This window comes from Periplaneta americana, chromosome 8 (assembly GCF_040183065.1).
Source record: "Periplaneta americana isolate PAMFEO1 chromosome 8, P.americana_PAMFEO1_priV1, whole genome shotgun sequence".
In the NCBI taxonomy this organism is placed as follows: domain Eukaryota; kingdom Metazoa; phylum Arthropoda; class Insecta; order Blattodea; family Blattidae; genus Periplaneta; species Periplaneta americana.
The window spans coordinates 745,744-761,808 of record NC_091124.1 but is presented as its reverse complement, the minus strand read 5'-3'; the positions used below and the strand labels follow the sequence as shown (position 1 = coordinate 761,808).

Here is a 16,065-nt window from a genome sequence, read left to right as displayed (position 1 = left end):
GCCCGTTTATGCAATTAACCTCGGGGAATTCGCCGTAGTGTTTCCAAAGAGAAGATAAAAGAGGAACTTATGGATCTGTAAGCAGCAATTTGTAACACAGACGATTTTCTCACAGCATCTACGTATAATTATTATTACCGGACGAACCGTTACTCAGCAGTACATGAAAATAATACTCAGAGAAATGTTTAATAAATCGCAACACTTCAACGATAACAACACCTCATGTAGGCCTACACATTGCACTTTACCTCCCTCCTTTATTATTATTGATATATTGAGTATCGTACAGTCAGTGAACACAAATTTGTGCAATTCACAAAGTCACGAGATAACCAATAAAACTGTAAAGTTAATTTTTTGTAGTAGGCCTACTTACTTACTTACTTACTTACTTACTGGCTTTTAAGGAACCCGAAGGTTCATTGCCGCCCTCACATAAGCCCGCCATTGGTCCTATCCTGAGTAAGATTAATCCAGTCTCTACAATCATATCCCACCTCCCTCAAAACCATTTTAATATTATCCTCCCATCTACTTCTTGGCCTCCCCAAAGGTCTTTTTCCCGCCGGCCTCCCAACTAACACTCTATATGCATTTCTGGATTCGCCCATACGTGCTACATGCCCTGCCCATCTCAAACGTCTGGATTTAATCTTCCTAATTATGTCAGGTGAAGAATATAATGCGTGCAGCTCTGCGTTGTGTAACTTTCTTCATTCTCCTGTAACTTCATCCCTCTTAGCCCCAAATATTTTCCTAAGAACCTTATTCTCAAAAACTCTTAACCTCTCTTCCTCTCTCAAAGTGAGAGTCCAAGTTTCTCAACCATAAAGAACAACCGGTAATATAACTGTTTTATAAATTCTAACTTTCAGATTTTTGACAGCAGACTGGATGATAAAAGCTTCTCAACCGAATAATAACAGGCATTTCCCATATTTATTCTGTGTTTAATTTCCTCCCGAGTATCATTTATATTTGTTACTGTTGCTCCAAGATATTTGAACTTCTCCACCTCTTCAAAAGATAAATTTCCAATTTTTATATTTCCATTTCGTACAATATTCTGGTCACGAGACATAATCATATACTTTGTCTTTTCGGGATTTACTTCCAAACCTATCTCTTTACTTGCTTCCAGTAAAATTCCCGTGTTTTCCCTAATCGTTTGTGGATTTTCTGCTAACATATTCACGTCATCCGCATAGACAAGCAGCTGATGTAACCCGTTCAATTCCAAACCCTCTCTGTTATCCTGAACTTTTCTAATGGCATACTCTAGAGCGAACTTAAAAAGTAGAGGTGACAGTGCATCTTTCTGGTTTAATTCTTTGTAGTAAGATAAAGGAATTCAAATTGTTGCGAAACAGCAAAATGCAGGCGAAGAACGTTTCCATTTTCATTCTGTCTGGTGCAGAACCGGGGAATAAACTGAAATGCCCTCATCCGAAAAAGAATTACCAGACTCTGTGATTGCGGAAGCGTGTCGATTTCCTTGTACGCTTACTTATTACTAGACCTCGGATTTTAGGTAAAAACCTATTTTGTTCCTCATGATATATGCAAAAGAAAAGTTGTAGGCCTATATATACGAATTATGGACATATATGTTCGAAAATGGTGTTCCTATACAACCTAAAAATACCTAATTTCATGTTTGAAACTATTTTTATCTAATTTTACACTTTCCAATTTCTACAGTTGGTAATATGGAAACGCTGTGTAATTCTGTATGTCAGTCGTGCCTTGACAACAATCGCAGCATAGTTCGTCTCCTCTATTCATCACAGTGTGAGATTTACCTCAACAATCTAGATGAAAACAAAGAGCTAGTAATCTACACTGATGCAGCCCCTACATGATTGCTGCCGTTAAATTACTTAATAGTAATATGCGTTACAAGAGCGGTATGTTGACGTTTTCATGGTCGAGGAAAAGATTGAAAAAGCGAAACGTAGTTGAGCTTTTTTAATTTCCGAGAACATGAAAACAAACATACCACTCGTGTATCGTACATTATTTTGTGCGAAGATCGTTTATTACATACCTGAAAGACGAATTTCTAATTAGTTGCAATGAAATCTCCATCTTGGTTTCTGTTTAATGGCGGCAAGTTCGGAAAACCAAAATATCTTTCTTCAACATTGTTGCTATAAAATGTTTTCTGTGTTTACTATACTCCAGCAGGCCGTGATATACGTCTGTCTTTTTTCCCCCAGTCTATAAATGCGAATTTAAAACAAACGGTAAGGTTATGTAATGATTTATTTTTCATTTTAATATTTTGAAAATATTATTTATATAACATATTGCAGTAATAACATCGGCATCTGGAGTCTTGTTGATTTTTTCACGGCTTCCTTAATGTTACTTGTATCAGGAAAACAATAGCTTTCGTGGAGTAGTAGAATTTACTTAATTTTTGCAAATATTTAAAAACAATAATTAACATTGCAATTTAGGTGAAATTGCAGTGGTAAGTTTCCAATTTATAATTATTACTATGTTAAACGTCTCTAAAAATAATATGTTAAAAGCCTAACGCAGTAAAATGAATGTCGCGCTTAAGCGGTAAGAAGAGGGAAATTGTTATGTGTGTTACGTTGGGAATACTGAATGTGGTATTTCACACTTACCGCGTATTGGTTCTGTGCGGAAAACAAGCAAATACGCACGATCTCGCACAAAAGTATTTTACCCTGCCTTGCTCCATATTACTTGTCTTGCCAATGCCATGAATTGCGTAACTTGAATATCCACAAGTGAATAAGCTGTTTTCCACAATTAAAAAAGTTTTTATTAAAGCACCTACGAGGATTCAATTATTTCGAGAGCAACTTCCCAATGTGCCACTTCCACCAGAACCTATTCTTACCCGATGGGGAACATGGTTACAGGCCGTGGAATATTACAGCAAGCATTTGGAGGACATTAAGAACTTTGTTTTGAAACTGGGGGAGGATGCAGTGCGCATTACTTCAGCTAAAAAACTTCTGCAGGACCCAACATTGCCCGGGATATTGCATTCATCAAGTCACATTATGTATTTCTGGTCCCCATTATTAATGCTCTAGAGTCTTCAGACAAACCGGTCTACACGCAACTGGGATTGACAGAAGAGGTGACAGAAAAAATCAGCTTGGTTCCTGGTTATGTTGGTGAAAAAGTTTCTGAAAAACTCAAATCAGTGCTTCAAAAAAACCCAGAACTGACAGTTCTCTGCACAGTTGCTGACATCTTGGCTGGAAAAACACCTGAACATGAATGTGCTGTTCCCTTGCATCTAATACCAACATTTAAATATGCACTGGTGTCATCAGTTGATGTGGAACGCTTATTTTCGGCATACAAGATGATGTTATCTGAGAAGCGATGCAGTTTCTCAATGGAAAACTTAGAAAAGGTGTTAGTTGTTTACGCTGGCTCTAATTATGGACATGTAGAATGAAATAATGTCAAATGTTTCGGCTAATTTGCAATGGGAAATGAAATAATGTAATTTTTTGTTCACCTATTTTTGTAATTTTAGAACCTATTTTGACAATTAAATTTTTCGATGTGGCAAAGTTGACTAATCTAATTCCATTGTCACTACTAATTGCGTGTAGGCTCTCTTTTCCAATAGTTGGTCTAAAAATATCCTCCCGTCCTACTTTAGCGTTGAAATCCCCCAATAAAATTTTCATTGATATCTGTCTCGTGACCAGAATATTCTACGAAATGGAAATATAAAAATTGAAGATTTATCCTTCGAAGAGGTGGAAAAATTCAAATACCTGGCAGCAACAGTAACAAATATAAATGATACTCGGGAGGAAATTAAACGCAGAATAAATATGGGAAATGCCTGTTATTATTCGGTTGAGAAGCTCTTATCATCTAGTCTGCTGTCCAAAAATTTGAAAGTTAGAATTTATAAAACAGTTATATTACCGGTTGTTCTGTATGGTTGTGAAACTTGGACTCTCACTTTGAGAGAGGGACATAGGTTAAGGGTGTTTGAGAATAAGGTGCTTAGGAAAATATTTGGGGCTAAGAGGGATGAAGTTACAGGAGAATGGAGAAAGTTACACAACGCAGAACTGCACGCATTGTATTCTTCACCTGACTAATTGAGAACTTAAAATCCAGACGTTTGAGATGGGCAGGGCATGTAGCACGTATGGGCGAATCCAGAAATGCATATAGAGTGTTAGTTGGGAGACCGGAGGGAAAAAGACCTTTAGGGAGGCCGAGACGTAGATGGGAGGATAACATTAAAATGGATTTGAGGGAGGTGGGGTATGATGATAGAGACTGGATTAATCTTGCACAGGATAGGGACCAATGGCGGGCTTATGTGAGGGCGGCAATGAACCTTCGGGTTCCTTAAAAGCCATTTGTAAGTAAGTAAGAACCTATTTTGATTTGTGATAGAACCTATTTTAGGTACCTAATTTAAGATTTTTCGGACCTAAAAGTCCGAGGTCTACTTATTACATAACCTTCTAATAGACGTTTTTCTGCACACTGTAATACATTAGCAAATCCGTGGTCGTTAAATAGAAAACTAAAACACAGCAGAAATGTATTTTCAAGGTAAACTCACCGGACAAGTAGATCTCCTGAAGGTCTGCCAAGGTGGACAGAGTCTCCCTCTGCACATGGTTGAGGCTGTTATTCCGCAGGTCCAGCACGCGCAGCTTCTTGAGCTCGGTGAAGGTGGACGGAGCGACCTCCTCCAGTCCCAGACCGGCCAGGATCAGCTCCTGGAAGAAGGCGTTTCAGTCCACTAAAAATTCGCTATGCTAACTACCTTGCATATTATGTCAGACACATAATTCCACCACAGAACTTAAAAAATCTAAACGATGTCATTAAATGTATGACCACAGTCTAGTATTTACAGTCACGAAGCTCAATACTTAATAAACAGGGAAAGGATTTATATGTAAATACATATTTACTTATAAAGCTAATATAATTTATATTTTGCATTATCTTTATGTTTCACAATGTGTAGGGTTGAAAAATCCTACTTTTATTTTCCATATTTTAGAGTTTAGTACATATTTTCGTTAATTTCCATATATTTTCCATATTTCATATAAAACAGTCCATATTATATTAGGTTTAACAATAAAACAAAACAAAATTCCATTAACTTTTAAAAATACATTTCAACAATAGAGATTTAAACACATGTTCAGTAATCCCTTTAACATCAGAGTTATTTGAAAATTAGCAGTCCTATCAACAATGGGAAAGTAAGTTACAAAACTGTATTAATTTAATTTAAAATTTTTAACGGACTTCAGTTGTGCAGCTCAACAGTTAAATGCCAGTCAGAGTACACATAGGTTCAGTTTTGTAAATCATACTATAAAGACGGTAAATATGCCAAAAGTACGTCATTCAGTCAATTTAAAATCAAAACTAACAAGTTACATTTCAGAATTTAAAGAAGATGGTTTATCAACTGATAATAAAATATTATTTTGTAATTTGTGTCAGTGTGCAGTATCATCTACACAAAAGTTCCTGGTGCAACAACACATTACAACTAGTAAACATCAGGCCAACAAACAACTAAATTCCAAGCAGAGACAATTGTTTTTAACACAACCAACAACATCGAATTTAAGATCTGAGTTTAACATCGACCTGTGCCGTTCTCTCATCTCTGCTGATATTCCTCTCTACAAACTAAAGAATAAGGTCTTCAGGGAATTCCTTGAAAAATATACTCAACATACAATCCCGGATGAGTCAACACTTAGGAAGACGTATGCTCCATCCATCTACGATGAGACAATACAGAAGATAAGAGATGAAATTAAAGATAGTTCAATTTGGGTTTCCATTGATGAGACTCCCGACAAAGAAGGTAGACTTGTTGGTAATGTAGTTATCGGTTTGTTAAGTGAACAATATTCTGAACGAATTCTTTTACATTGTGATGTTCTAGAAAAGTGCAATAACAAAACTATAGTTAAACTGTTCAACGAAGCTATGGGTATCCTGTGGCCAAAGGGTATTATGTACGATAATGTGTTATTCTTTATTAGCGATGCTGCCCCTTATATGGTCAAAGCTGGACAAGCATTATCTGTTGTATATCCTAAATTGACTCATTTTACTTGTGTGGCGCATGCATTTCATCGTGTGGCAGAAGTGGTCAGAGACAATTTCCCTAAAGTAGATTTGTTGATTTCATCAGTGAAAAAAGTATTTCTCAAAGCTCCCAGTAGAGTTAACGTGTTGAAAGAAATGTACCCTGAAATTCCATTGCCACCAAAGCCAATTTTAACTAGATGGGGTACATGGCTAGAAGCAGTTGAATATTATGCCGAACATATAGACTCTATTAACAATGTTCTCCTTGCATTGGACTCTGAAGATGCAGTCTCAATTGATACTGCGAAAACAGTTACCTGTGACATAAGTGTGAAGAATGACTTAGCTCACATTCAGCATACATTTTCATGCATCATAAAAACGCTCAAAAGTCTCCAAAATAGGCACCTTTCACTATCTGAAAGTTTTGAAATTATAAATAGTACTGTGGAACAACTGAATCGTGGTAGAGGTAAAGTTGCAGATGCAGTAAGAGCTAAGGTGGACACTGTACTTTCAAAAAACCCTGGATATGAAGAACTACAAAAGGTTGTTGCTGTGATGAGTGGTGAATCAACAGTGAAGATTAACTTGGACTTATCCCCAGCAGACATTGTGAAATTGAATTATGTACCAGTTACTTCTTGTGACGTCGAACGCTCTTTTAGTCAGTATAAATCTATCCTCAGAGACAATAGAAGAAGATTCACTTTTCAGCACTTGAAAGAAATGTTTGTAACCTATTGTTATGGTAACAGACAATAAAAATTGTGTTTTGTTGAAACTACATTGGAAGATAAGGTACGTCCATTATATTTTTTGTTTAGTTTGATTAAAATGTACCAATATTTAACGTACATAGTCATTTTTTTATAATTTTAAGTCCATATTTAATTCCATATTTTGGTAAAAATCCATATTTAATTCCATATTTTGGTAAAAATAACTACATATATATTTACATATTTCATATATTTTTAGTCCATATAAATCCGTTCCCTGTTAATAAATATGCATCCATAGATAGTTGCTAACCACCAGGATCGCTACTATCGCATCATCAAAGGTCCCGGGTTCGATGTCTGGCCCTGGAACAATTTTTCCCTCGAAATTATTCAAATTAACTTTACAGGGAGTTATTCCTTAAAGCTTGATTTGCATAATACACGTCACTGTACGTAACAGAAAACCACAATTTAAGCCACACAGAGTTAAGTGTGCACTTAATGTTGGTTGCTTGACAGTTGTCAGCCCACTTTGAGGTCTGTGGATATAGAGGGAAAAATTGGATCGGTGTCGGGTAGAGTTCCCGGGTAGCTCAGTTGGGAGAGCATTGGTACGTTTAACCAAAGGTCCCGGGTTCGATACCCGGCCTCGGAACAATTTTTCCCTCGAAATTATTCAAATTAACTTTACAGGCAGTTATCCCTTAAAGCTTGATTTGCATCACAGAACCTTTCCTTAGCAGACGATAAAATGTATACTTTCGATATCGTGTCTTTTGAAAAAAAAATTAACACCTTCCTTCCACTATTGAAATATGAAATGCATAAGGTTTATATATTATTTTCATAAAAATATATTTTATAAACTCATCTTCCTGGATCTTCCGGAAGAAGGATAACTCTGACCTCTTTTTCTTACAATTTATAGTACTACAAACGTCTCCTTGTCCCATATTATTATTCAAATTATTGTATTTTAGCCATTTACAGTTATTACAACCGATAACGAACTTTTCACAACAATGCGAAATACGGCGCAGCCAATGCCTTTTCGATCTAGACCAGGCCGTAATGTTTGTTCGGGTTTTCTATTTCAGTGTATGGAGCTCAGTGAAATATTATATTATAACTTTATTGCGTATCATTGCTAAGCTTTATTTAGTGTGATGTGTCCATAAGTTCCGTTTACTTCTTGTTGCATAATATGTTGCAGAAATAATTACAAAACTGTGTTATTTTAATGTGAAGAGAATTTTACATGTTAACATAATCTGTTCGAATTAACATTTTAAATTTAGAATGAAAGCTATTTTGAGGTTTAATAAAAAAGAATTTATATTGTGATTTTAATTTAGCACGTCTACCTTCCTTAATTTTAGACAAAACATTTACCAATACAACTCCTATGAAATTAGTGTACATACGATTGTGTTACTTCGTCTCTTAGGTAGTAGGTAAATACAAAAATTCAGTACTCAGTTGTAGTATTAAAATACAGACAAATAGAATGTGATGGGTGTCATACCTGACATTATGCTTAACTATAATGTATAAATGCGAATATTGAAGAATTGGTACAATAAACATACCTATAATTTCAACATATCTAAATATCCGTGCGGTGCAACTGAAAATTATTGAATCGTGCACAAATGAATGTACAAAAATGTCGCAGTATTTAATCGAAATAAAGGCAGGTATTACACATACGAACAACGTAATTTTCACAACAAAAATAATATTACACCTTAGCTCGCAAGTGAATTATGTCTGAAGTGTCTCATAATCATTGTTTTAAATTTTATTAATGCAATTATACTACATTTTAGAAAAATACTCTTTATGCATTCCAACTAATTTATAAGGTTGAAAGGCCGCCTTTCATGATCGGATTAAGCGAGTCACATGGTCTGCCTTGCGGCCTGTATTTGATCACGATGACAGTGGCACAGTCTATTGTTCCTAGTACACACAGCGCTCCAAGCGGATAGCAACTATCGCGAGAAATGCAAAAAATAATCTCAAGCTTTGTGACTATATACTAGACTGTGGTATGACGGTATGACAAATGTCTCAATTCCGGTGGGGAATATGTTGAAAAATAGCTGTATCTGTTCCGATAAATCTTTCCATGAAATTGTGTTTTCCTTATGTAAACGGCCCCAGAGGAACTTACTTTCTGGACGGCCATCGTAATTGCGCTCGAGTGGCCAATCTTTGTATAAGCACTTGATTTGACATTATTAACATGGTGGAAGAAAAAGTTTAACCCTTTATCTGCCCCCATGAGAATGTGTGCTTGTCTGATGTCGTTAATGTTAAAGCCTACCTCGAGGTCGTCCAGTTCGTCGCTGAACTCCTTGATTCTGGTGATATCGCTTTCCTCAATGGTCAGGTTAACCAACTCCGGAAAGCGATTTTCGATGTCCCTGGGGTCGAAGGTGGAGTTGGGCCAGCGACACAGAGTGAGGGCCTTCACTTGTTTCCTGCAACACATTGTACACTGGCTGTAGCTCACACAGGGCTGTCTGTTGGCAACACAGCTTGTGTTGATCTGGTCGACTTAGCAAGCTGTTGTTGAAATGATGGAATCATCAAACAGTATTCTGTTTTAATAGAAAAAGGAGGATCTGCGGATCTCTGGAAAAATAACTAAGGAAGAGACTAGTGAAGTGCTTTGTGTGGAGTGTAGCATTGTATGGGGCAGAAACATGGACATTACAACGAAGTAAACAGAAACGACTAGAAGTATTTGAATTGTGGATGTGGAGAACAATGGAACTTGTGAAATGGACAGACAGAATAAGAAATGAAGCTGTGTTAGAAAGAGTGGGTGAAGAAAGAATGAGTCCACACCTGTGGAGTAACGGTCAGCGCGTCTGGCTGCGAAACCAGGTGGCCCGGGTTCGATTCCCGGTCGGGGCAAGTTATCTGGTTGAGGTTTTTTCCGGGGTTTTCCCTCAACCCAATACGAGCAAATGCTGGGTAACTTTCGGTGCTGGACCCCGGACTCATTTCACCGGCATTATCACCTTCATTTCATTCACACGCTAAAATGTTATGTTTTATTTAACGACGCTCGCAACTGCAGAGGTTGTATCAGCGTCGCCGGATGTGCCGGAATTTTGTCCCGCAGGAGTTCTTTTACATGCCAGTAAATCTACTGACATGGGCCTGTCGCATTTAAGCACACTTTAATGCCATCGACCTGGCCCGGGATCGAACCCGCAACCTTGGGCATAGAAGTCCAGCGCTATTCCAACTCGCCAACCAGGTCGACTTCAGACGCTAAATAACCTAGATGTTGATACAGCGTCGTAAAATAACCCAATAAAAAAAAAGAAAGAATGATGCTGAAATTGATCACGAAGAGGAAAAAGAATTGGCTGGGTCACTGGCTGAGAGGAAACTGCCTACTGGAGGAATGGTGAGCGGGAGAAGAAATCAACTAATAGACAACGTTATATGGATCATATGCGGAGACTAAGAAGAAGGCAGAAAATAGGAGAACCTAGAGAATTCTGGGTTTACAATGAAAAATGTTGCTCGGTTTTACCTCCTTTACGAGATAAAATTTTTTTTGTATAGGCCTACAGTCTTATAATGACAACTTTTCGATTCTCATTTTAGTATCGAAAAGTCATTGATTTCCGCAGACGTAAATTAGATTGCTTAAAAGCAAATTTCCGTGCCTGAAAGTACTTATAAGTACGCTAATTAGAAATACTGAAAACATAAATTTCAACTATTTATTTATTATAAATATTCACAACAGCAAAACAATCACCAAAGCCTACTACATATCCGAAGGCAGTGAAATATATCTCTTTCCATACGAATGTAATACTCTTTCGTCTTTAACATCAGAAGTTCGCCATTGCGAGAGAACGAATCAACAGTTTTATTCTCTTTAAAATATAAGTACAGTCTGATCCGTTTGGGTATGGATAATATTGATTTATTATTATAAAGCTATTATGATAGTAGGAAGAATTTCTAGCTGGTTATATTATGATAAAAAGATGGGAGTTTCCATATATGACAATCAACAATGCATAATCTGAAAGGACAAATGAAAATCGTAGATTATTAAAATGGCTACTACAAATCAACAGCGGGCACAATGTGTTCTTTGGTATGCTAAATTTGAGAATGTTAAAAGAGTTCAAAGGGAATTTCGTTGTGAGTATGGTGTGCGTAATGTACCTAAATACGATTCCATGATGTTGTGGTATCGAACATTTGTAGAAACAATTTCTGCGTTAAAAAAAAACATGCAAGAGGTAGCAGGCGAAACCCAGTACGAGAAGCAGCTATCTCTTGGCTTGGTCCCCAAACTCCCCACATCTTAACCCCTCCTGACTTCTTCGTGTGGGGTTTTGTTAAAGACATTGTCTATTCACAGAAACCCGGGAACATTGATGATCTGAGAGTAAAAATTACTCAAGCTTTTCAACAAATCACCCCTCTTATGTTACAACGGACATGGGCTGAATTGCATCACCGTTATGAGTTGTGCAGGGTGCGCAATGGGGGTCATGTTGAGCTCTGAGGAATCTCCCATCTTTCAGTGTTGTATGCACAAAGTTTCAACAAATAAGGTTCAGTCGTAAATGTTTTACGGTATTTTTATTTTATCCATACCCAAACGAATCACCCTATACATTAGGGATTCTGGAGCGACTGTCTAAAAAAATCTTATATGAAACATGTGCGAAACTAGCGTTTTAAACACTCGCCGTGTTGTCCATCTCGGTGGACAGTCTTCACTTCACGTGCTTAAAACGCTATCATTTCGTAACTTGTTGCATAAATAGATCTTATATGAAACATTTCATAGCGTTTTTGGGATCACACCCTTCTAGTAAAAGAAGCGAGAGCTCTACCGTCATTTTTCTGTTGTTGTTATTATTATTATTATTATTATTATTATTATTATTATTATTATTTCAGCTGAATGTTTGTGCGGTTCACCAAACTCGGTTAAGAAATGTAGAAAGTTAATGTAAGAACTAGACAGAAAAGTGATGATAATCTCCTTTCATTTATATCCTTTCTGCAAACCATCCTGAAAACAGCACCAACACCATCGCATGCTTCCAAATCGTAAAGGACTTGTCCTGATATAACAGACGTAGTCTTTTGCGATGGTTCTGCCACCTATCCGTCAGAGTATCGCAACGACAAAACGTGCCACCTAGCGGGCGTGACACAAAACCACGGCAGTGTGCATTGTGGATAAATGCGAAACGTTAAGAAAATCAGTTTATTTATTTATTTATTTATTTATTTATTTATTTATTTATTTATTTATTTATTTACTTATTTATTTATTTATTTATTTATTTATTATTTTGCTAATAATTGTAACATAAAATATAATATATACAGAAAAACTATAGCTCGCCCCTGAAAGAGTAGAACTCGTGCTCAGGGGCGGATTGCTGAATTGAAATTAATAATTATACAATACAATTTGTCTTATGTCTACTGTGCAATTATAGTATATAAATTTAAATTTACAATTTTTCAATTTCATAAAATCCATACATAACTTTTTAAATTTAATACTAGAACTATTAGAATTGACAAGATTAGGATATTTAAATATAAATTTGTTATATATTCTTGGGCCTAAATTACTACTATGATTAAATACTGTAACAGTGTTGCATTTTGGTTCAAACAATCTTAAAGAAATCATATCTTTTGTTTCATAACTATGAGAATACAATTCAAAATTATTTCGATTTTTATGTATGAGTTTTATTAATATAATATAATCAATTTGTCTTACGTTAAGTACGTTAAAGTCTAGAAACAAATTTTGAGATGGAAAATCAATAGGTTTATGAAGACATATTTTAATTATTTTCTTCTGTAATAAATAAAGTGAATTAAAATTGGATTTAAATGAGCTACCCCATCCTACAATTCCATACATAATTACCGACTGAAATAAAGTTAAATATATTGTGCGTAATAAACTTGTTGACAAGTAATTCCTCAATAAAACAAAATAATATAGGCTACTATTTTACGTAATTTACTACAAAGGTAATTAATGTGTTGGTTCCATTGTAAATGACTGTCGAAAATTATGCCTAAATACTTAACTTCAGAGGACTCTTTAATAATCGGACATTTACACTGTATAAGACAACAATCAGAATTATGTAATGTAATACTTAATATAGATGTAGGAGGTTTGTTACATTTTTCAGATAATGAGAATGGAATAATTATGGTTTTATTTTCGTTGATAGAAAGATAATTTATGTCAAACAATTTTTTTATTAATTTAAGTCCAGTTGGAGGGAAAGTCGCATTAATTAATTAATTAATTCATTCATTCATTCATTCATTCATGCCCAAGGGCAGGTCTTTCACTGCAAACCCAGCTTTCTTCAATCTATCCTATTTTCTGCCTTCGTCTTTTTCTCCTCATATGATCCATATATCTTAATGTCGTCTATCATCTGATATCTTCTTCTGCCCCGAACTCTTCTCCCGTTCACCATTCCTTCCAGTGCATCCTTCAGTAGGCAGTTTCTTCTCAACCAGTGACCCAACCAATTCTTTTTCCTCTTCCTGATCAGTTTCAGTATCATTCTTTCTTTACCCATCTTTCCAACACAGCTTCATTTCTTATTCTCTGTCCACTTCACACGCTCCATCCTTCTCCATATCCACATTTCAAATTATTCTGTTCGCTTCTCTTCACTTCGTCGTAATGTCCATGTTTCTGCCCCATACAATGCTACACTCTACACAAAGCACTTCACTATTCTCTACCTTAGTTTTTTTCCAGAGGTCCGCAGAAGATTCTCCTTTTTCTATTAAAAGCTTCCTTTGCCATTGCTATCCTCGTTTTGACTTCTTGTCAGCAGATCATGTTATTATATCTGTAAATTTCAGTATGAGAATGGCTTTGATTTGTTTGTACGTTACACCAAAAGCGAAATTCTGGTCTGTATGAATTCCAAACCAATCAGATAAAAATATTTATCCTGGAGCAATTTGAAGAGAGGTGCAAAAAATGTCGTTCTCATAAAAGTGAAATTTTATACAGGCGAAAAGATTTAAAAGCTTGGTGTCCGGTGATTTAAAAATGGCGGCATGAGCATTAAAATTACGGTTCATAAGAAAACATTTATTGAAATGGTTCACAATAGACATATTAAGTATACCTGCATTGTTGTGCGGTATCTATGGTAACGCTCGGGATAGATTCTGACGGACAGCAAGCTGTTTGGTTTTTCTGGTGCATGTAGGCTACTACAAATTGCTGTGGTTGAAGAAATTCGGTGAATTTGTATTATTCTTAGTTACAATTTTATAACGGTCGCAAATATCATGGAGTCTCAACTTGTTCCGAAATTATAATCTGTGCTGTGCGAAATATGGGCCTGATGTTAAGAGGACACTAATGTGAGTTTTAAAACTTCTACAATTTTCATCCAAAATTCATGAATTTTAAATTGCATAAACAGGTCTACAATACTACCATCTGTACACAATTATGGCTAATTGTTTTGAAATTATATTTTTCAAAGATATTTCATATTGACGTCACTAAGAAGGCTCCTTGCGACAAAGTTTTCAAAATGTTTATTTCATGTTTGTTGAAAAATTTGAAAATAGTCACGGGAATAAAAATTAATTAGCATTTAGAGCTAACTATAAATAGAGAGCCATAATATATATTTTTTTTAATTTAATGAATTTATCATTAGGGGAGAGTCGGGTAGTATCGGACATCGGGTAATATCGGACAGTGAGCTTCTTTCATCTACCACACGATGATAGTATCTGATTGACATGGTTACGTATCTATGATGTCGCATAGAGAAACGTAACCATGTCATTCAGGTACTACCATATGGTGGTAGATGAAAGAAACGCACTGTCCGATATTACCCGATGTCCGATACTACCCGACTCTCCCCTACAGCATATTTTAATCTAAGTGCAATATGAAGGAACTTAATATTTAATCAAAATGCTGATTAAATTTTATTTATCAGCTTATAATTGGCCTCTGTGAGAAGTTTCAGATCAATGTGACAATAACTGTTATGCAAGGAGCTTTCTTTTATTCAAGAAACTGTTTAGCATTTTATAGTCGAGAAAACAGCATTAAAATGAACATTTTTCTCTGGTCACGCAACATAATATGTTTGGTCACATTTGATTATATGGGATGGTACCTTAGAACGGTGAAGGTTTTGGAGGATCTATATAGGGGAGGCTGGGGAAGTGAGACATATTAAGGTAAAAGTGCACTTACAAGGTAAAATTTAATATTTAAAATACGGAAAAGCATCACAAATTACAAATTGAGGTCTGTTGCAGTAAATTAAATGGTCGAAAGTGTGTATGCATTTTACATTATTTAATACAAAATAATAATGCAAACACTAGAAGTGGACGCATTTGCCCCACCAGGTGGGGTAAGAGAGTCCATTAATACTTCCTCCAAGATATAAACTAAAAACCTTCTTATGTTCCGTCTATAAATAAATCGTAACAACAGAAGCTGCGCTTATTAATTTACGATTTATTTATTTTGATTTTCAGATAAGCCAATTAACATGTGTACACTTAAATTAAGTTTCTATAATTTATTATCAATCATAATGAGCCACCGGCGTAGCTTAGTCTGCTAAGGTGCTTGCCTGCCAATCCGTAGTTTCGATCGGGCTCGGGTTCAATTCCCGCTTGGGCTGATTACCTGGTTGGGTTTTTTCCGAGGTTTCCCCAACTATAAGGCAAATGTCAGGTAATCTATGGCGAATCCTCGGCCTCATCTCGCCAAATAGCACCTCGCTGTCATCAATTCCATCAACGCTAAATAACCTCGTAGTTGATACAGCGTCGTTAAATAACCAAGTAAAATAAAAATAATCTTAATGACTTAACAATCAAAATATGAAAAAAACAAGTTACATAGTATAACTGTATTTGATCTTGTTTGAAAGTTGGACTTTACATTCAGTAATATGCTAGATTGGTTTCGCGTGTACAAACAGTAACAAATAGTCATAATTTATGGTATTTGTTAAACTGTTGTGTTCATACCAATACAACATTAAGGATTTTAACTTACTTTAATTCATCATTTTTATCGACAATTTTATAAGACAATGGTTGTTGTGCATTAACACAGTAAAAATGTTTAACTTGATTGAAAGTTATCATATCCACTCTTCATTGCATTTGTGCACATATTTTTCACAAC

At 35.7% G+C, this 16,065-nt stretch overlaps 1 protein-coding gene across 1 annotated transcript in view; it reads right to left on the bottom strand.

The window, feature by feature from the left end:
• The window catches only part of swi2 (Protein singed wings 2), a 175,108-nt gene that overhangs the window by 88,912 nt on the left and 70,131 nt on the right, over positions 1 to 16,065 (bottom strand). Inside the window, exons 3-4 of the mRNA XM_069832253.1 lie at positions 9,154 to 9,310; positions 4,592 to 4,751 (exon numbers count right to left, since the gene is read on the bottom strand). Coding sequence (XP_069688354.1) covers positions 4,592 to 4,751; positions 9,154 to 9,310 — 317 coding nt within the window. The remainder of the gene's footprint in view (positions 1 to 4,591; positions 4,752 to 9,153; positions 9,311 to 16,065) is intronic.